The sequence below is a fragment of the Corvus brachyrhynchos genome, unplaced genomic scaffold, assembly GCF_000691975.1.
Source record: "Corvus brachyrhynchos isolate BGI_N302 unplaced genomic scaffold, ASM69197v1 scaffold115, whole genome shotgun sequence".
Lineage (NCBI taxonomy): Eukaryota > Metazoa > Chordata > Aves > Passeriformes > Corvidae > Corvus > Corvus brachyrhynchos.
Window position 1 is genome coordinate 12,325,154 of NW_008239553.1, and position 23,245 is coordinate 12,348,398.

The 23,245-nt window shown below is 38.9% G+C and overlaps 1 protein-coding gene across 2 annotated transcripts in view; it reads left to right on the plus strand.

The window, feature by feature from the left end:
- Positions 1-23,245, plus strand: part of DCAF5 (DDB1 and CUL4 associated factor 5) — a 70,623-nt gene that overhangs the window by 35,930 nt on the left and 11,448 nt on the right. For both annotated transcript variants that reach the window (XM_017742227.1, XM_017742228.1), the window contains 2 exons: positions 961-1,174; positions 15,121-15,187. In XM_017742227.1, coding sequence (XP_017597716.1) covers positions 961-1,174; positions 15,121-15,187 — 281 coding nt within the window. The remainder of the gene's footprint in view (positions 1-960; positions 1,175-15,120; positions 15,188-23,245) is intronic.

The window sequence follows — 23,245 nt, forward strand, 5'->3', positions numbered from 1 at the left end:
CCCTACACACAATCATTTCAAATACACAAACTGAATGAAGTCTTTGAAAAGAACAGAAGATCTGTACAAGTTGCATTTAAGGTGTGCTTTGATTAACTTTATGTTCCTTTATGGAACAAATTCCATTTCTGTTACTTTTTAAAAGAGACAGTCTGGAAACTTGTGAACCTTTGGTTTTGTTTTGTATATGTCAATAAGAATGGATACAAATACTCCAGCTCTGAACATACAGCCTTATATGGGACAAGGAAACCAGCTAATCCTGACACATTAGAGTTTTAGGTAGTAATGTCATGTGATAGCATAATTGTCTTGCCTACTTGGCAGTATTTTTAGATGAAGCTAGTTTGAGATTAGCTAAGTGACTTATTTTAGCATTTCTTGCAATAACATGTTAGTAAGATCTCCTTTTATTTAAGACTTCTGGAACTGATTGTGAGTTTAAACATCCTCTGATGCCCTGTAGAGATATAAATAGAAGCAGAAGAGAGAGAATGGCCAGCCTATCTACATTTGGATAAAATGCCATCTGGTGCCAGAGCAGGGGTAAAAAACTGCCTGGATTAAAGAACCAGCTAACAAAAAGAAGGGCTGAATGCTGGTAGGGTCAGTCTCAAAGGCAGACATCCCAGAAGTAAAAGGACAACCTTTTTAAGGCTAAGTGCTCTGTCCAACTTTGCTCCTATGCAGGAAATGTATTTGTTATTAACAAAACTACTCACAGTCTTTAACTTTTCTCTTCTGAAGACATAACAGTCATAGCATTTTGATAGCTTGTCATTCAGGTTTCGTACTAAGATTTTTCAGGAACTGATGCTTTAAAGCAGAAACTAAATAAATTATAGTTTACTGGGCTTGTTGGATTGAAATGCCTCAGTAAGATTAAAGAGAGTTCTGTCTTTAAGTAGTTCAATTCATATGTGCAGCCCATCTCACTTGTTCCCACTTGTCTTTTCCCAGTTCCCTGCTTCGCTATGGTGGGAACCTCTCCCTTCAGAGTGCCATGAGCGTCCGATTCAACAGTAATGGCACCCAACTGCTGGCACTGCGTCGGCGCCTTCCCCCGGTGCTCTACGACATCCACTGCCGGCTGCCTGTCTTCCAGTTTGACAACCAAGGGTACTTCAACTCCTGTACTATGAAGAGCTGCTGTTTTGCAGGCGATCGTGATCAGGTAATAAGCAAGCAATGCTGCCCTGAGTCTCCAGAGTTTCCATGACTGTTTGAGAACACTTCTATAAGGGTGGCTTTTTTCTGATTCAGGAGGTAAAACAGGAAGCAGGACACGTACAGGCTTATTCAGAGCTGTTTTGCAATGTGGGCTGTGAAAGAAGGAAAATGTATGCCAAAACACATGATAAATTTTACCTGTTGTTTGATGTGATCTAATACTTACTTTGAAGATTATATTCAGAAGAAAATATTTGCAGTCTTTTTCGGTCCAATTAATACAATGTTATCTACTCAACTACATAGGATAAGGAAGCATCTTCCTTGCATTACAATATTGATACTGGGTAACATAGAGGCAATCCCACAAAATGTAAATGTTGCATATTTACAGAGTTACTGATTCTTATTTCAAATTATAATGTTTCTCTTTTAATACTCTGCTAATGGATCAGGTAGGATAGGTCTTTGTAGGTCAGTGTTCTGTAAGTGGTGATGGCAGGTGATTAGGAAGGAATAGTCTGCTCCTTCACTGAGGCAGGGCTCTGTCCCTACTACTAATCACCAAGAAATAGGTCACACATCAAGTGACTAACAGAAGTTCATATGATTCTTGAGCCAGATATTGTCTTTGGACAACTGTATTTAATAACCACTGGCACTGTTTAAGGACAAAAGATGTATTTTCAAGCTATGATAGTATCAAACTATGGTCTGAAAATTTCTTAATTGTCATCAGCAAAATTCTTGCAGGAAGAATTTCATCACTAATTCTATTGCTGCTGCTGCAGGAGGCAGAGTTGAGCTTCTTTCAGATTGCAAGTAGAAAATACATTCATGTCGCTGAACTCGAGCAGTGTTCCTTAGTTCTGCGTAGCTTTTGACAGGAGTGTGAAGATGTGATAATGAAACTCTCTTAAAACAATTGAGTGGCTTACTACAAAGAATGGGAAAACACATGTATTGGTTAAGAAGAAAACCACTGACAATTTGTGGTCCACTGTTTAGTCAGCCTAAAGATAACACTTTTCTCCTCTGGAACTCAGTGTAGAGCTGTGTACACTCTGACATAAAATTTAGCTTCTCATCTGTTACTAAAGATGTAGAGGAAAGTCTTAGTATATGTTGCTCTGCTTTCTAAGCTATTTTCTGATGGGTATGGTATTATTTTAACAGGAAGAGTTTGTCTGTTCTGTATCAGGGTGATCAATACTTCAGGAGCCTACATTTTTAAAAAACTTTATATTCTTGTGGCTTGACAGACTTTCTGTTCTGATAAGTAGCGGCACATAATGCTGCTATGAGTTGGAAAACAGAGCAAAAGACAATTATATTCTCACATAAAGCTATATGAAGCTAATAGGGAAGATGAAGTTTAATATGGAATGTTAGAGAGATGTGGAATTTGACATTTAGACACAAGCTTGTACCCATCTTCTAACTGGAAGGAAAAAAGATAATGAATTTAGAAAATGCCAACACATGCTCCAACTCTATGTCTGAAACTGTCCAGTAATGTTCAAATTCTGTGACTAAGACTGTCAACACTAGGGATAGCCCTTAGGGACTGCCTTTTACAGAGAACCCAATTCCAGTTGCAAGTATATCTAGAAAAGCAGGTTAGAGTTGGAAGCTACTGTAAGATAGATAAGGTGAATAAAAAAACTACAATGTTTTTTGAGTTTTGCCCTTCTATACAACAAGTATGCTTTTGCTTCATGTATACAAGTCTTCACCCCTGCAAATCAGAATTCATCAGAAGAAGAAATAATTCTGTATCCAATTTAATCTGGCTCCAGTCCCCTCTACCTTTTAATATTGCTGTTCTTAGCCTTTATAAAGAATGTCTTTCATTTGAGATCTATGCAAAGTAAGCTTCACAGAATACCTTGGTTGTATTTCCTCATAGGATCAAAATTTTGTGTGAGCTAAGGCTCATTTGAAGGGACTTGTGGATAAGAAGGTTGTTTCAAATTGTGAGTGGCACTTGTGGTAGGAACACTTCTTCAGCAATTCTTTCACATTGCACCTCTGATTTTCTCTGTCTTCGATTCTTCTTTTCGTCCTTATTAAACTGCCAACTTGATCTTTTTTTTCTCTTTTAAGCTGTCTGAAATAGTTAGATTTACCTTTCTTATAGAGCATAGTAAATTAAAAATGGGAGTCTCCCATGTTCAAAAATTATTATGTGTTGTCTGCACAGGTAGTTCCTCTCATAAAGTAGCATTTCTATTGTATATTTTAACTTTAATAAGAAAGGATTATCTTTAACTCATCAGTGCTTAGAATGCAATTGCATTGGGGAAAAAAGTGAACTGCTGAAAGGGGGAGGCCTTTCTTATCCAGCAGAGGCGTGATGTAAGACCTTTCACTGATACCACTTCTAACTTGGCAGTAGCATTTACTTCTTTTCCTGGGTTAATGACTTGTACTGACACCCAGAGAGCTCTGACAAGCATTTGGATGTGATATAGGGATCAGAAGATGGGTGAGAGATGAAGAGATGGCCTTTCAGCTCTGTAAGACTCAGCTCCTCACAGAACTATAGTCTTTGCTAATCTTTCTCTGAAGTTTGTACATAGAAAGTGGTTTGCTCAGGAAGTTTTCTTGTAAATTATGACCATCAGGGTTTAAAACCCCATAACTGTTAGTTTTGGGTTGCCTTTGGAAATTTGTTTTAACACAGTGGTGAAAATCTACAGTAAAGGTAAATAACATCCTGTTCCATATGGAACAGTTGGATTCTGATATGGCAGAAATGAGCAGATTCTGAGCTGCAAGCACACAACTTAAGAGTTCTCTTGGACATTGCCCTTATATTTTAAGAGGCCAAATGCTTAACTTCCCTAAATGACCAGAAGTATTGTTCTTACTTTGACAGGGTATTTGTGTTAAATTGATGAAATTTCTTTGCAGAAATAGAACACAGACTACTCGTTGGGGAATAGTTTGATTGGTTTGTCTGCTGATGGGGATTAGACTTTATACTAATATTTCCTCAGTATTGTTTTTTTAGTGCTCACAGACTGTGATAGGTACCCAAAAGGACTTTGAGCCAGAACTCCTGACATGTCACTCTAGAGGGAAGTCTGCAACCAGCAGGTGTGCAGTGATCTGTATACCACCTCCTTTCACTGGAGCATCTCTGATACAAGTAGATTGAAACCTCTTAGCAAAGAATGATATGTCATTAATGCTTTAAGGTACAAAATGCAGAAGGACTCACTTGTTAACTGCAATGATTTTTTGAGGTTTTAAGTTTAAGAACACATTCTGAAATGCTTATATGGTTTTGAGTTGTTGCAGGTATTGTGGGTGGCAGCACAAGCTAAGTGACAGGATCTTAGAAGATAAACAGCTTAGTTTCTCTTTGTGGCCTTGCAAACTATTCCTCCAAAACTTATTGTCCTAGTCCTTGTGAGCCTGATTTCAAAGTCAATGAGCAGTATATATATATACATAAGCATTTTTCTAGAGATGCCACAGTCATGCTTTTCTTATTTCTTGCAACTACCAAAGCTTGAGAGGCATTGTTTAGTTGATGTTTTATTTGCACCCACCTTCATTTGCTCAGAACTTTTTCTTTTGTCCATGTTATTGGCGTAATGACCTAATTCACATGACACCGATTTTTCTATTCTTTGAAGAAGAGCTCTGATGTTGGTTATAAATGGGTTCAAAGTTGTACGGCGTTTGCATTAGCCAGGAGCTCACTTGAGTCATACAGCTGTGAAAGAGAGGAAGGGTTAGGTAGTCTGGATGGATCAAGCGTGACTCTCAGCTTCCCACTGCCTTTGTTGGCTGTAGAGATTTGTCTGAGACTGTAATTTATCCATACTTCTGGGCACCCAGGTCCAGAATTTTAAAAACAAAACAGTTTATTTATACACCCAAGCCCCACTGACTTTAGTGTGCACAGATGTTTGATTATGTAAAAATATTAAATGTGTGAGACTCTCTAGTCATGTCATGGTGCTGGGGGAGTTCCCATTCTTCTTGTCAGCATTAGAATTTGGGAAATGTTGATTAAATACTAAGGATTTTTAGTTTTTAGACTGGTATAGAAAATATCTTCTTGCATCTGAGGATACAGAAAGTATTGCAGGACTTCAGGTACCCAAATGTATTTTTAAGAGTAGGAGCCTCAGAGGCTATAGTGATGGGCAACAGCATAAAAAAGGCCCAGAAAGAAACCACAAAACCCAACCAAACTAAAATAGTCCAAAAGTTTTTCTTGCTCAAGGATTGTTGCCTGTGTCACAATGATGAATGCTATCGGTTCATTCCTGTTTTTTCCCTGTGTAGATAATGTGAGGCTCTGTAACGCTTGTGGTTGTAAAATCAACTGCGTATTGCCTGTTTAAAAAAAGTGTGGGTGGGGGGAAATAGCTTGTACCCTGTGAATCAAACAAAAAGTGTCTTGACTCTGGCATGCCCTCAGACATTACATCACCACTCAGCCTTTTCTGTTGACATTACACTGGTATAGGAGAGTTTCAGGAATGCACTGCTCACGGTACTGCAAGGCTGCTCCAACTCCCTATAAAGTTACAGCCCTCATTATGTTGAAATCCGTGTTCTAAATAACCCTGGTTAGGGACAAGCCAGCTTTTTGCAGGACAGAACTATTACATGAATGTAACTCTTCCAAAAACAAGGTTAGTTGTGTAGGTGCCAGGGGTCTTGTATGTTTGTATACTGCCTTTGTAAAGAAAGAGAACTTTTCTTCAGTGGTGTTCTTTGTGCCATCTAATTTGAAGGTCATTTATCATGGGAAGTAGTGCTTATCAATGTCTAGGTTTGAGAACTAGCAAGAAGAAAGGGAATTATTCTTTGAGAGAATGTATCGTAAGTTTCCTGTGCACAGACGACTTCCTAATGAATAGTAGCTTGTTGCAGTCAGCATTTCTTAATATATGAAAAGCATTCAGTGTGCAAATATGTTGCTGTGCTTGGATAAAAAGAAAATAGATGTCTTACTCTGTTTTAAATTTGATTTCTTCCAAGAATTACTGATGAGACTGTATTTTGTTTTTTGCTTTATCTAAATAGCAGATTAAATTCCAGCTATATGCATAATACATACGTATAAGGTTCATACATGAGATTTAGCTAGCAGTGAAATTATTTTTTTTTTTCCACATTGTTTTTGGTAATTGACATTGAGAGGCTCATACTGAAAATGTCTCTTCAGAGTCAAGGTCTTGACAGCAGGAGCTATGAGTTTTTCTTTAACCTTTCTTGTTCTGATTGCTTCTTCCCCCATTCCTGGTACATCCTGCCAGCCCCATTTCCTGTCTCCCTTCTCTTCTGCATTCCTATAAGCCCTTGGGGGAGGTTTTTAGACATCTGCACAGCAATACGTAAGCCCAAAAGGACCCATACTGAAACTAAATTCTGGTGGAGTGGAACTCAGACTCAGGAGACTTTGAATTTTGCAGGCTCATATCTCCCTCATAGTACATCACAGGAGATCTGTAGTTTAGTAGCACCTCTCATATGCTCAGATAAACTTGTTGATTTCGTTGTAATGTAATAGAAATATTTTCCCTGCCATAGAAATCCTCAGTAAGGATTTCTAAGTTGCTTTTGTTCATTAATAAAATTACTGTTACAGCCTTCCTGCATCACAAAAAGGCAGCTGTAAGAACATTGATGGATTGTTCCCAATGATGCTTCTGTAAGCATTTGAAATTGCCCCACACAGAGTTGGCTGTTTATAAGATTAGGGATTTAGGGAGTGGGAATACAAATTTTTGGCTTTGAAATTTATGTACTAGAAGCAATTTGTATTTCTCCAGTCTGCTGTGTCGCAGCTTTACTTTTTCCAGTTCATGAGATAGGTGTGCTCCTTACTGAGGAACAAAGCTTTTGTTGTTAAAAGCCTTTCGGACGCACCTGTTTGATTCTCAGGCTGAGATGGAAAACTTTAAAGCTCTTTTTTGTGCCAGTTTCAGCCTCTTGAAAAACAGTCCCAGAGAGTACAGGTTAGTATGTAAAGAGTACAGTCTGTCCTGGCTCGTGTGAAAAAAGATGTCTGTTTTCACAGTGTTGTGAGACCTCTTTGATTTTGTTAAATATTTTTTTTAAACCCCATAATTTGTGCTCCAGAATGTATTATAAAGCAGAAGATAAAAGGTTGTGTAGATAGCTTGTAGGCAAATTCTTTTCTTAGCCATAAGTTTTCCAAAACACTTCTCAGAGAGAGCTTCCTCAGTTATGTATCCTCTTACTTTAGGTTTTTCTTTGAAAGACAGGAATAAGAGGTTAGTAGCTTGCACAGGTGACTGCTCATTATTTTGTCATCTCCTGGTTAACTGCCTTGGAGAGAAGAACTTCTCTAATTGCTGACAGGGAGAGCTGCTACAATGGGGGTTGCAGTTCGAGGTACAAACAAGGCATTATGGCCTTGAGGGGACATCCTGTACTTCCCTTGGGCTGTGCTGGCACCCATCTGACCACTATAGAATCTGGTTGAAATACGTAAATGGCAATACCATATTGAATGACTCATGACAACTTGTATGAGGTTTTACTGCTGTAGCCACTGAATCAAACCACTGCTGTTAGGAGTGCCAGTGTTAGCACAAGACACGTGGGTGGGAACATACCTGCTGTGGAAGTCAGCTGATGATCATTACAGCAGTCTTTCAAGCTGTACTTAGTGAGAATGCTATACTAAAAACCTGAATTCATCAACGTAAAGCTACCAGCCTGACAGATCAGGAATTGCAAAGAAATGGAAATACTTGACTAATTCACTGTTGTTTATTTCTTAATTGTTTTGCCCTGTTGTTTCCTTGCTTCTTTGTTTCTTGATGCCTTTTAACTACTGAAAAAGTCTTTTCCTCCTCTGTAGTTGTGTCCTTACCTCGTTTCCCATCCAGTTAGTAGGTACTCTAACAATAGAAAGATGAATTGCAAGCAAATATGTGGGTTTTCTACCTGCAGGAAATGCAGATATCATGAAATTATTATCAAATTGCAAATTATCAGTCATTTTTAAAAATGGGAAAAATAGCAGGGGAAGCTTTTTTTGTAAGGAGGATATGTGGAGCAGTCTTGGCACCACAAACGGTCTAGAAGAAGCTATAAAAAAATTTGATTGTGTTCTGTTTTTTCATACAAAACATGTAATGTATAACAAGACCTCTGTTCATGGTTGTGGTTTTTATATACATATATATTTATATATATATATACATACACATATACACAGACAAATCACAAACAAATCACAGACAAATATGCATGTGTGTATGAGGGGAGCTTTCTTACTTTTTGCTTCTTTTTGTTTATAGCTTGTTTATCCCCCTTAAAATAGTTCCATGAGAAGCAGATTGTCATGATATCATTGGGATTTTGACTTCCCTTTTGGGTTTCCTGATGTTTAGTTTGTAGGATGTATCTATGTATCAAAACTGCTTTGTTTTCAGTGGCTACTTACAGAGTATCTCTCTCCCCTATGTGTGACAGCTGCCCTTTTGTAAAATATTATTTCTGGACAGTCCATAATTCTGGAATCTTCAGGTCCTCTGTCAAATTTGAAATTACACTTAGAAATTCTTTGAGACAGAGAGCTGCCACAAAGAATAAAATGGCATAAGACCTGTTTACTTAGGAAACCTTTCCTCCTTGGATAAATACACAGTTTTTATATTCTTCATGTAAATGGATTCCTTTTCACAGCTGATTGCTGTGAATTCCAATCTCTTTTAGACAAACAATATTTTTCAGACTTCAGTGATGCTTCATGTCAAACTGTGGTTTCCTCAATGTCTATGAGTGCATATTCCACCACAGAAGGGATGTGCAAGTCTCAAGAGGAATTAAGACTTGAGACTAGCAGACTGCCCCAAACCAGTTTCTTTATCTGTTGTCGTAGGAAAAGAACCAGAAGTCTACACCCCACCCATGAATTATGTTACAGGTAAAATAGAGGGCCTGTACATCCTGTCTCTTAAAGGACATGTGCAAAGCACCAGTGTAACTTTCAAATTTGGATGCCTCTGTGCTTCTTTCCTAGCATGTGGGTTTTGCATTACTTGAAGAAGCTAAGGTACAGCTCACTAAAACCCTGAGAAAAATTCTGTCTGCTCTGGTCTTTTCTGCCCCAAGTTTCATTGGCCCCTCTGCAGAAAGGGCAGACATGCCCAAGTGAGTGGGAATTGCGATTTAAAAAGTTTAGTCTCTTTCAAAGCTGTAAACAGCAGCATGAAATTCAAATCTGACAAGCATTTTCCTGCTAGTAGCTTAGCAGTACTCACTTTTTAATGTTTATCGTTTCTGAGCCTTTACCTGTTGCTTGTGCATGCATTTATAATTACACCGTGATGGTGCTTCTCTATTTGTGCATTTAAGACAAAGTCTCCTACATTCTTCTTGTTCTCCCCTACGTTAGTTGGGTTATTCAAGAGACTTGCTGATACTTTTGGAAACACAATCCTTGTCTGCTAGTCCCTTATCTAGGGCCAAAAGCTCAAAAATCTCTCTGATGTAGATCATAAGCAAAAGGACATTTTATAGGAGCAGGAAATGGGGATATTGAAAACTAAAATAAGGTGCAATTTAGATAAGATTTTATTGAAATAATCCATATTCAGTAGCACCTGAGGAAATGCAGCTTGTGGGATTTTGAAAGCTTTCAAACTGGCAGTGGTAAGAACAAAAAATAAATTCCCTAGAGTGGTAGTACTCTGCAAAATGCAATGTCAATGCTACTGTTACGAGACTATAGCAGCAGATTAGATCTTCATTTATTTATATCAACTGCTGTAATTTCCTTGGGGAGAGAGAAAATGAGAAGAGTTACAGTGAAATGAGTGGGGAGTGCTAGTCCAATGTAATTCTTTCAGAATCCTGATGGTGTTTCATTTTAAGCATTTTATGCGTACTTGAAACTCAGACTGAATTGGTGTTTTCTCCCAGGAGCAGACTCTAACCACGCCTGAGAGTTTTCTTCCTTCTAAGGCAAACTTCTGAATCAGCAGCTCTTAGTCATCTGGAAGCCTTTTCCTGTCATTGTTGCTAACAGCTAGGCATAGAAGCTGACTCTGCCCTTCTAAAAAACCTCCAGTATTAACAGCAAGTGTTTTTTCTGTCTAATCTTGTGTTAATGTGAATACTGTAAATGTTGATTTCTGAAGTCCTGGTCAGATACAGCAGCAAAAATGCAGACAATGAAACAGGTGGGTTTAATATTGGTCTGTTCCCCCCAGACATCTGAGCTCCTCATGCAGGGTCTGGTCTGATTCCTAATTCAGCACTTCAGTGGTTCTTGAGGTTATGTTCAGCTTGAGTTTGGCTTTGGGAGGAGGGTGGAAGGAGGACAGTGCTTGATGTCTTAGCTATTTAGTTGTCTCTGTGAATGCACATGTTTTTGCCTCCCCCTGGCTTACCTCTGTGATTTGATTATCTGTGCTTTTGTTCTTTGAGTGAATAGAAGGTACTCTGCTAGGAATTACATTTCCAGCATCCCCTTAGGACCAAAAATCCTTGTTCACAATTAAAGTGGTGTCTAACCATATGCAGGATGACATTCTTTCATCTACTCTTCCCCAAGCCCTTCTACTTTTTCCCTTTCTTTTCCTTCCTTTTAAAAAGTCTACTCCATTCTCTCAGGATTTGAGCCTTATTAACTAGAGTTTGGTGAACTTAATAGTAATTGCTTCTTTGACTTTTCTAGTACTAGGGAGTGACTTTTTAATTTTCTTAATCCTTATTCTCCAACTATGAACTAGTGAGGAGAATATTGGCTTCTTGTTTTATTAGTAATTAATACATCAAAGAAAAATTTTCACAGATGGTCATGTAAATGTCTTAGTAACATCAGTCCAGCTGTGCTCTCTAGAGGCCTTAGGTTCTGATTGTCTTGTGCAGAGAGTACTAATTGGAATTGAGGGGTTTTTTCCAAATGTGACATCAGGTGTGTTTCTGACTTTGGCAGCTTGGGTGTCCATTCTTGAAGCTTCATGTGGCGCACTGTTCTTGCAATGGCTACAGTCATGAGGTGGTTCTGGCAATCTCTTGGTCTTGGCCAGAAAAGCCACTTCCTAGTTGTCAGACCCATATCACCTAGTGTTACAGAAAAAACCGAAAGGAATGCATTTGGGGATTCAATTCTCTATTGTGAGAACAGCCAGGAAAACATGTACCCCAGAGGTATCCTTACTGGGAAAGAGAGCGGAAAACAATGCTGACTGCTACAGTGGTGGCAGTGTAATGGCAGAGATGCAAAATACTTGGATATGTTGTGGAATATGATCAAATTCTGGTGATTATTGGCAGATTTAACCATCAAAATAAAATTTAATTTTATATAAAAAGTTCACAACTCACAGCCCACTGCTTACAACATCAAACTTGTGTACATGACTTTAACAGTTAATGTTTTGGCATTTACTAATGGCGGTCTTGTGTCAAGATTAAAGCCATAAGTACTTTTTCAGCTCAGATCCCGAGCTGAGCTTGTTCTGTGACTGGACATAATTGCATTGCAGATGTTTAATTCATTCCTACTTATTTTCTCCTAATTCACTCCAGAATACTTTAGCCAAGTGTGTTTGATCAGTGCAAATGTCATTAGGCTTGAAAATGATAATGAAGTGAAGGACTTCACAGTCCTTTTAAGTTGGTAGGATTGGATTAAATCTCTGGCATTGGAGATACTCCAGAGCCATCTGGACACAGTTCTGGGAAGTCAGCTCCTAAGTGGCCCTGCTTGAGTAGGTGGATTGGACCAGATGACCTCTAAAGGTCCCTTACAGCCTCAGCCATTCTATGATTCTGTGAACCATTTTAAGGTACTTTGTCAGTTTCTTCCATTAAATTCCCCAAATTGTGATCACTTTAATTTATGCAAGTCCATGTACTGAACTGCAGATCCTGTCTCTGTGGCCTAAGTTTGTCTTCTCATTAGTATTTTCATGAAGCTGTGATGTCTGATGGAGTGTAAAGGTTTAGGGTGGGCATTTTCCTGACACTATCCACTTCTCCCCTCCTCCTTTCTCTCTACCCTGTAACCCAAAGCCCAATCCCAATCCACCAAGACAATTATTTCCCTTTTTATTTTGGCAATCTTTGAAGAAAATCAGTCAGAAGAGAGCTCTGGAGATCACCCAACTTAAGATGCTTCCCAGAGCAGAACATCTTCAAAGTCAGATCAGATTGCTCAGGGAACTGTTCAGGTAAATTTTGGATTTGCAAGAGTGGAGATTCCACTGTGTTGGGGCTGTGTTGCAGTGCTTGTTATGCTCCTGAACATGCTGTTCCTTTGTGCTTAGCTGGAATTTCCCTTGCTGCGACTTGTGACTGTTGCTTCCTGGGTAACCACTGCATGCCTCTGAGAAGAGTCTGTCCCTGGCTGCTCAGTATTCCTTTGGAGAGGGGGAAACTGTTGAGGTCCACTCTATCCCTTCCCTTTCTCTTCTTCTGGCTAAACGAGACCAGTTCCCTTAGGTTTTCCTTGCAGGACATGGGCCTTCAGCTGCAGCAGCCCTTCTTGTCCACTCTGTCTGATCTGTTAGTGTCACTCTTGTATTGGGGGACCCAAGCCAGACACAATACCCCAGGCGTGGCTTCAAAAATGCCATGTAAGGGAAATAATCACTTGTCTTGACCTCCTGTTTACACTCCTGACAGTGCATCAAGTTGCTATTACTACACATCACTGCAAGGGCACTCTAAATTTTGCTGTCTCCAAAGCAAGACAGAGTATACTGGGGTCAATGGTCTTTGCAGGTAGTATTTTGCACCATGGGCAGTGATACATGAGATTTCCTGCACAATTGACCATTGAATCTTACAGGATACACAGAAGGTTCCTCTGCAAATAATTTTGGGAGCAGGTTTGAAGAGTCTCATGGACACTCCATTCCTGGCACGTAAATAACATGTTTCTTCTGTCCTGTGTGCCTCATGCAGGATATCTGAAATCTGTCACTTTGGGGCCCTGTCATTGTTGGTTTGTGATATGTGGTGGGGGGGAGGGGGTGCATGGTCATAAATTCAAGATACTGAGTTTTCTAGGCATTTTAGTTACAAGTCTGTTTTTAGTCATGTGTCCTTGGCAAACTAGTTGCTGCTTCAACAACACAATTTGGTAATAAATAGTAACAGCTGGGAACATCTCTATATAAATAAAACTTTTCTTTCCATGTAGCGTTTTTTTAACAAAACATTAGAGGTGCTTTCTTTCTAATTGCTGGGATGTTTCCTATATGAGCCCTAATCTGTGGAGTTTTGGCACAGTGGCTCAGCCTGCTGTGGGCTAACATTTATGAGCAGTCAAATGAAAGGGGAAGCACATATTCCTGGCACCATCAGGTCAGTTTGGAAGGTAAATTGCCTAAGTGCTTGAACATGTTGGCTTGTAGAAATAACTTTCTGGCTTGGAAAGTATGGGTTTATGAGTGATGCTGAACTAGTGTGCACAGGCTTTTAAAGGAGCTTTTGTTTGATCAGTGCTTCTTACCTGTCAGAAAATGAGCAGAATTGCATTCATAAGGGCTTACTCACATCCTGCATTCTTAAAAATGAGGGAAAAAAAGAATGGTTGGATTATGATAGCAGGAAACCAGAGAAGGGATTTTAGTGGGTCGTTATTGCATTTTTGTGACAGGAAAGATCCAAACACTGCACTAATGTAATTAGCATTGCAAACAGAATATATGCAAATTTATAGCCACTTTTTCTGTGATAGTGTATATTTTTTGTTTATTTGCTTCTCAGTCCTGTGTTATTCCAGAACTTGTCTCCCCACTGCTTGATGTTACTGTGCCTGATGATTTTATGTATGCCTGGAGAATGAAAGGCAGAAACCAGTTATATTTGAGCCAAGCAAAACAGAATTTGTCTCTCATCAAAGGTTAGAAAAGGGACAAACTGGCTCCATTGCTTTCTTTTTCTCCCTTTCCCCTAACCTAACAATAATAATAAAATGAAAAACCCAGCTTCTTGACTGTATTGATTAAACTGCAGCCTAATGTCAGTTGAGGGATAGAGATTTACACTGTCCACACCAGTATAACTGGAACTGGAATCTGCCATTGGTTACAGTACATGTCATTTAATCTCTAATTTGGGAGAGAAATGAACTGTACTCCCTGTCATTTATTGGAGAATAAGTGCTTGGAGGCAAGGCGCAGTTTGTGGCCTCTCCAAACTGAGAGGCATAAGCTTTTTGCCACATCAAATGTCACCTGTCATTCCAGTGTCTGCTTGTAGTATATTAAGCTACTTTAAATTGCATATTGCCTGAAGTTCTGCACAATAAAGAGATTGTTTATCATTTGTGCACTGTTGGAAAAGGGCAGCCTTCCATCTCTTCAGAGTAACTATGAGCAGGAAAAAAATGAAATGTGTCATAAACGTGCGGGGGGGAGGAGGTTTAAACAATTTGAGATTTGCTGACAGTGAATGTTTAGCTTTGGTTTTTATTTGGTATTCAAGGTTATTCTCAGTGACTGACTTTTGATGGTCTTGGTAGACATGTCTGGCTTGATGAGTTATGGACATGGTAGCTCTCTTCTTAGGTAGGTGTTTAATGGAGTTTTCCTTGGTAGTACAGGAGATGAGAAAAAGCGATGAAAGGCTTCAACATCAAAAAAGACCAGAGTTGCAAGCTGCAAAATAGAGAGTGTGATCTAGATCTAGACATGCTTATATTAAAGCCAACCAAAATTCATAGCCTTATTTAGCTAAGCAAACATACACTTTGGGCAGTAAGCATTAGATACATGAAATATGCTTTTCAATTTTCGTCCATTTATACAAGCAACATTTTCATGCTGGTACTTAATCCCCATTTAAATGTAAATTGATCAGTGAGGTGCAAAGAATGATGCAAATTATCCTTTCTCATTTTTGGTTTGGAGGAAGTAGATCAATAGTAAAATAGCATAATTCAGGTGATACTTTGTGGTAAATGGCTTTTATTTTTATTCTTAACAGTATATCCTTTCGGGCTCTGATGACTTCAATTTGTATATGTGGAGGATTCCTCCAGATCCAGAAGCAGGTAAGTGTTGTTGTTGTTTTAGATGGGGAAGGAAGAGTGGGGGGCAGGTATCTGACAAATACTAGATTGGTATTTCAAAAAAATTGCTCTTCTCACTCACACTGTGAATCTAGAGGAAAGCTGGATAGGGAGAGTTTACAAATGCTTGATCCAGTGTCTGGATAACAGTGGGCAATGCCATTTGAATGTTTTATCATAATGATTTTCTATTTTTTTCCCTTCCTTCCATAATAAAGCTTGCAGCATAAAATGGTGCTGTGTTCACAGGGTGCTCCTTACAGCTCCAGTGCATTGACCTCTTTTCCCGTCTCCTTCCTCTAACACCAAAATCCTCCCACTGATTTCCAGTGCAGAGGAGTTCTGCTTTTTTACTTTCTGGGTGGAGGAGCACTATCAGCTGGTGGAAATGGCCACTTTTGACTAATTTCTGAGCCATTCCCATGCTGGGGCAGACATGGTAAGCAAATAGCAGTAGCACAGCTCTGTATGAAAGTACAGGAGAGGGATGTGAAAGAAAAACAGCAGTGTGGGGGCAATGTAACAGCAGTATTGGGAATGCCACTGTTGGTCAGTGTCTAATTTGATGTGGTCTAGTAGGGTGTAGGGTTTGGCACAATTACACTCTAAGCCATACAATGTCAGCATCTCTGTTCTGTGGAAAGAAATGACTGCACTTCTAGAAGGGCGTTAAATTTTAGTTGACAGAGTCAAGACTTTCAAAACTGTACTAGTGTTTTCATTTTTAGTGGCTCTGGCTCTTTAAACTGTACATCTTAGTGATATTAAGTACAACTGAGGGCTATCCTGTGGTCTCAGATGCTTTAGCAATAGTGAGAAAAAATTACAAGCTCTGTTAGAGGTAAAATGAAAATATTTTGTTTCATTTTCAAAGGTTGTTAATAACAGCTATATAATCCACAGTTGAGAGGATGAATAGCCTTTGGTTAATGGCAGGGTTTTGAGGAAAATTACGTCCTAATATTGGGGGTTTTGCTTAGTTAACCAGCATTTCATGTTGTAGTCCACAAGTCCTGAAGATGGTCCTGCTAAATACCAGTAACTTGGCCTTCTATCTTTGTATAGAGTTTATCGAGATATCTCCCTGCTTTTCTTTTTATTTGTGTGATTTTCTTTTACATTTGACACTGGTTTACTACTACTTACAGATTGTACCTCTTAGCTAAAAGAAAGATTACATACATTAAAATTAGTTATTTATGTTCAAGTTTTACTGTGTGGATTGTAGAATTATGTTTTTTGCATGTATCACTATACTATCCTGACTTCCTTTGTAAATTCTGATTTGAGATTTTGTGTTTATATGGCTGTAATGCTCTTGTAAACTTTTTTCCCAGACAGCTGCATGTGACAAACTTTTATCTAGGACTTTTGCACAAGGAGTCATAGCTAGCACTTGTTGCACCTGTAAGCAAAACAATCTTCTTCAGAGTAGTTGTTAGGGATGCCCCTCTGTAAAAGACACATGCTTGCAAAAAAGTTGCTATATACAACTAGATGATACAATTTAATCAAACAAATTTACAATTTAATTTGTGATTTACCACAAAAAATTGTCATATCTGTTTTGGTCAGGTTTCTTGTCTCTGGTTCTTGTAACTTCAGGAAGGGTGTCAGTACACTTGCAACATTTCAGTTACAAAATTAATTACTTAATATCAATTGCCTTCAGTGGTTGCTTAACGAATCAGAAGATCCAGGAGTAGGAACGTGTATGTCTTAATGTCTTGTAACTTGAGGAGTTCTCTTTTTGAAATATTTTACCAAAATTCACAAGCTTTGTTTTGTTAGACCTAAAGATCCACTTCTGTGGCAAATAACTAATTGGGCATCCAGATCACCTGTGAGAGGCTTATTGAAGCTTTTCTTTTCTTCATTCATCTCTTCTTGAAGGGTTGTGCCTGTTTTGAATGTGATGAAATGTTCTTTGTTAAATCTCATCCGGCTGTTCAGAATAATTGTCAGAGAGAGATGTTGCTGTGCTTCCTTCTTGGAGAAATAGTCTTGCCATAGGGATGTAGAGACTTTGGAAAACTTTTGCTTCAGTGGAAAACTCCTTGTTCTTATGTTTTAGCTAAAATAGGAGTGCCTTTGCATTCGTGATCTGAGAGAGTGGAATGTGGTCTTTCACTTAAAATAGTGTACAAACTAGACAGGATGATGTAATGTCCTGTGCCGTTGGTTGGTATTTTAAATAAACATATCTCTCTAACTGATTTCTGCCTTCCGGTTGAACTCAGACATTGTGTTGCTATAAATATTTTTGATACAGCTCCCTTAAATTGTATCAGTTATTTGAAAATAGGGAAAATTTTTGCAAGCTTATATCTTTTTGAACAGCTTCATCCTTAACGACAGTTCTGAAATTATTTTGTTTCAGTATAGGTGCACCAACTACTGGTTAGCAACATTAGTGAACAAAAAAGATGAAGAAGAGTGTGAAGGAACACACCAGTCAGACAATTGCAAACATATTTCAAGTTGGAGAAATGTAGTTGCCTGTACTGGTATTTTGCCAGGAGAATAGAACAAATTCTACTGGGTTTTTTTTTCAAACAGTCATAGTTTAGACGTGTCCTTCCAGTGAGCTGCATAAAATCATTCCCATAATCAGCTGGAAACTGCAAGCAGCTTTGTTTGGTCCAATAATTAGGCAGGATTTTTGCCCCCTTTGGGGCAGGGAGGTGTGTGAAAAAAGGTATTTCCTAAATTGCTTAGGAAGCTATTCTGTTGATGAGTTTTACTGACTGTCTCCCTCTGTAGTCTTAGATTATTCTGAATGGGTTGGGATTTCCTATGCCAGAAGGTTGGTTGCTTTTTTACCACCTTTTGTGGTTTCTTAAAGATGGAATAGTTTGCTCATTTTTCCACTTTCTTCTCCATCCAAGTATTATCCAGCTTTCCACTGTGCTTCAGAAGTAATTGCCAAATGTTTCATGAATTTGTTGGCCAGTTTCTCTTTTAAAGTAATCCATGAAAGTATCACAGTTTTCTTCAGAAGCAGCTTCTAGCAAAGTTAATACATAAGTTTGGCAGAAGAAAAGCAGTCCTGAGTTTCCACAGCTTTTACTTGACTCCAAGGCAAGCTGGAAGTGAGAAGAGACATCAGTCCTACATGACTTGCCCAGCAAGCCTGTTAACGTATAAGCACTTTAGACATTATTAAACCTAGCACCAATAAACATGGTCTATTAGCTGGTAAAAAAAACCTTGACATTTTTTGTGGAGCAATAGAGGGTTTAGTAGACCAAAAGTTTTCAAAATGTAATTTACGTTCCTCGCTCACTACTCTGAATCATCTATGCAACTCTTGTTTTTGAAATATTGCTTAAAGCTGCTGTATTTATTTGTGATTGAGAAGACAGTTGGGGATCCTTCAGTTCATGTGAGCAGGCTGTCACCAAGTTCTGGAAAACTTTACTAAATCAGAACAGCAAACTGCATTTCAGAACTTATTTTAATTCTGTCTTTGACTGTAACTGGAAGCAAGAAAGGGCCCATCATTGTGGTTCAGTTACTAAACTAATTGCACAAATTTCCAGCAGAACTGATGCAATTTATCTTCCTTTTTCCTCCTCCTTGGTCTTTGTAAATGCCAACACTTCTTCAAGACTTGAAGAATTCAGCAACAGATCTTTTCACAATACTTGAACAAGGCTATCTCATTAGAGACAGCTTGTAGTTTAAGTTCTCAAAGTTCTAGGCTGATAAATGAAGATGAATAAAAAATTATTAAGTGTTTCTTAATGTCTTTAGCTATTTTTGAGGTATTTTATATATGGATACATATGCATATATGCATACAAGTTGGGTTGGGGCACGGGAAAGCCATCTGACCCAATGGGGAGCATGCTCTGGAAGGTTTGTATTTTTCTTAAAAATTTATTTTTCTGAGGTGTGGTCTTGGGATCTAAACTGTTTCACTTTTACGACTGCAGTTAGTCTCTTCCTTCAGGTCAGGCAGTGTTGACCATAGTGTGCTATGGAACAGTTGTTTGATTAACACAGCAAGTATGTGCTTGGGCCCAGTAGAAAATGTTCTTGTATTCGGTGGAATTGGGGCTGGTTTCCATGTCACATGGATTGCAATGATGCCATGGACCTGTGGAATGTACTGGCCAAATGGCATCTATCAGAAAACAAGGCAGTGTTGGGTGCTTTGCAGTGCTGTAGACAAGAGGAAAAAGATTCAGCATCCACGAGTGTTTCTCTCACCAGCCTTGGTATATTTAATATCTAATTCAGGAACAGAGAGCTGAAGATAACACTGAGCTCTGGGACAGGCAGGAGGAGCTTTAGTCCCTAGCAACTGGCCATCTAATTGTACCAAAGCTCCTTTCTCTCTGTTGTATTGAAAATGTTTGCAGCCACCAGTGCAAAAGAAATGCACAGCCAAGCAGTTTTCACACTTCCATTAAAAAAAACCAAAACCAACCACAAAAAAGCAAACAAAAATCCCCAAGCAAACAGCTATCGGTTGTGAGATAATTTCACTTACTTTATATCTGTTATGTTCCAAAAGCATAGTTGTTGTTGGTAATTTGCATGGTTCCAATAACACTGTGAAACCCATTGCAACTTATGCAATTAAGCACACGAAAAAAAGCAGTGTCTCTCAGACCAGGATGGGGAACAGAGTGGAAAGGGTGTGCCAAAGTTTATTTCTATAGTAATTTTGTCTTAGCTGTCATATTGTTGTTCAGCTATACTGGTGATAACAACAGTGGTAGGGCTGGTATAGAGAAGGTGTATGGCAGATATTTAGAAGCAACAAAACAAGGGAGAAAATTTACATCCAAAAATAGCCACTACTACTATGGCTTTCTGCATAGTGTTTAAATGTTTAAAATATTACTTTTCTCTGTGGCTTTTGGAACCTCTCCAGAGGTACAAGACCACTATGGGGCTGGTTCTAGGTATAGGCCAGGCAAAGGAGTTGATTGTCTGGAAGAGCATGTTGTCTGAGGCAGAGGCTTCTACCTTAGTTGACTGCCCCCTGTGCTTTCACTCAAGCTCTGCAAGGCCCTGCTGATCCTTTCACCTCGCCTGGAAACTGGAGGGGGTATTCAAAGGTGTCAAAGGAAGCAGTCTGCAAATGGAGTTGGAGCTGCTTTCTTATGGGGGGACACTTGGTGCTTCCAATGTCTCCTTTTACCATGCTAGGAGGAGAAAAGATCTTGGCCACCCCTTCCTATTCTCACCCCATATTTGATGTGACCTAAGTCAGTTTTGCTTGTGCTGCTGAGAAACCTTTAGTAAGTCTGGCTGCTGCCTGAGCTGGAGTCAGATTCCTGATCCCAGAAGAAGGTACGCTGCAGGACCCTGTGCTCTCAGGGCAAAAGTGCTTGTGTTTAAATCTAGCTTCTCTGCAGGTGTGTCTCTGAGTAGCAAAGCCATCTACTGGCATTCATTGTATGAAACAAATACAGGTGTGTGAGTGACCAAAGAGAGACCTTTAAGGTGTCTAAACATAATATGCTGCACTGAAGGCAGAGGCCCTATATGCTATGCATATTTGCTTGTATTGTACTGTGCATTTGCTTTCCAAACAATGGTATATCTCTTTGTTAGCACATCATGATCTCATAGGATTCAAATGCAAAGTAGTGGCCTACAGTCTAAATGTGCCCTGGGTTATTATTAATGAAAACTAAATTAATTTTAAATGAGCTACTACTGTAGTGCCAAATACTGCAGTGGAATGGTATGCTATGGCACACTGGCAGCAGCTGCAAATATCTGGTTCTTCTCAGGAGTTTTCAGCACTTTGAGTAATTCACAAGGCTTGTATGAAGTTATGCTTTAGTCTGTGGAACGTCTTTCTACCTTATATGAACAAACAGTGGGATTTCTTTTCCAGTGTCCTAGATAGAAAAGACTTCTTAATGAGGTCATTTAATTCCTCTGTTACAGAGCCAGTGGAGGATAGTTCCTTATCCCAACAAGTTCTCTGGCATTTTGACGGGTTTTTTTAATGTTTGGAACAATTCAGCTTCCATTAGTATGGACACTGTTCTACATTCTTACAGGATTTCTGCACTAGAGCACTTTTCCCAGTAATCTATCACTTTTGCTTTTTCTTTATCCTTCAAATAATTCATTCTGGGTTTGTCTAAACGTTGCTTCTTGCTGTAGAACTCATGCAGGGGAAGTCAGATTGATGTCTAAATCACTCTCCTTTGTTACAATTTACTAGAGTTTTTTAAATGTATCGGGATGTACCATTCAGCTTGTTTGCAATATGTCAGATCATTCACATAAATATTTACAAAACCACATAATTAAGAAGTAGTTCATTAGCCTAACATTTGAAACACAAATTAATAAAGCAAACCAAGAAGAAATCACTTTGGCAACTTAGTAGACATCAACTACTTCAAAACATTGTATTATTCCTTCCTCTGTACAGGAGCCTGTAAAGAGGGCTTGTGTTGCCAAGGTATTCTTGTCAAACATAAATGGGAAATCTGTGTTAAAATGTGCACATTAGATTCAGCCTTTTATTTCTTTCAGATGGTCAAATATCATAGTAGGGTATTACTTAGAGGATTTTTGGAGATTTTATACTGCTCTTCTTTGGAACACTTATTTGCAGGGTACAAATTAAGAGTGATTTTCTTGACATTTCACTTTGAGTATCAAATAAAAGCAGACCAAAAAAACCCATTGAAGCACAGCTAGAACACTAAACCACTACTCAGGACTGTCTCTAAACATGGCAATTTTTGGGTAGTATTGCAAAACCAGCTAGATATCCATCTCTTCCCTCCAGTACTTAGAGGTTATAAAATGATAAACCTACTAAAATAGGCATAAGTCAGCCTCTGAAGACTTGAAAATTTATTTTTTTATATATTATTAATAACAGATATGTAAACTAATGGCCTCTGCATGAGCACTGCTTAGACTTGTGGGAGCTAGCTAAGGATATAAAAGCTGCCGTGCTAAGAGAGTTGCAGTACCCATTCATGCCACTAAATTTAAAAGCAAACAAGTAACACCCCCTTCCCCTAAAAAACCCCAAACCGCAAAAGCAAAATTTGAGTGGTTTTAGGAGAGCAGACGTCAATTCTGCTGAAATAATACAAATAAAAATACCATTTCAAGGGAAGGCAGCAAAAAGAAATGGAATTTATTACATGGAAAAAAGGAAGATAGCATCAGGAATTTGAGCAGTTTATGGCTAGTCTCCACTTAAGGTACAGATGCACCTTTTTTTTTGCCAGCAGACATAAGCAAACTTACCTCACACTCTGAGACGGCTAAAGGCCGTAGAGCTGCAGCTAAGCCTCTGCTGAGAGACCAGGGGGATTCCAGACAAGTTTGGACACAGGCAGATTTCTGCCATGCAGATACTAATATAATATGATGACAGCTGTGGTGGGCTACCATAAAATAGAGGGACTGCTTTCAAAATAAGGATGTAGAAGGGTTTCCAGTAAGAGCTTACTTAGAGGTGTCACTTAAACATATAGGAGTTGGCAGACTAAAACTGCATCAAGCAAGGAGTTGCCCAAAAATGGGGTTCTGGGACAGTCTGTTATATTTGACACAGATTATCACTTCTTGCTTTAAATTATTAAAACCTCCCATACCATTGGTAAAATCTGACTGCTAAGATTTGTACTTCTCCTGTGGCAATTTCATGTAATTGGGCAGTTCTTTTAAGGAGCCTTGTAGGGAAGTTCACCTTCATTTTAAGAGAAGCGAAGTATGTTCTATTACTATACTTCCTCTGAATTTACTGTTAGCTGCTTAAAAGGAGTTCAGGGAACTTCAATATTAAATCAGAAACCTTTGGAGTTCCTTCACAGAATTATAAAATCATAGAATCATAGAATGGGTTGGGTTGGAAGGGACTTTTAAATACAGTTCCAACCCCTCTTCCAAAGGCAGGGACACCTTCCATGAGATCAGCTTGCTGAAAGCCCCATCCAACCCAGCCTTGAATACTTCCAGGGATGGGGCAACCACAACTTCTCTCGGCAACCTGTTCCAGCATCTCATTACTCTCATTTGAAAAAAAGCCTTCCTTATATC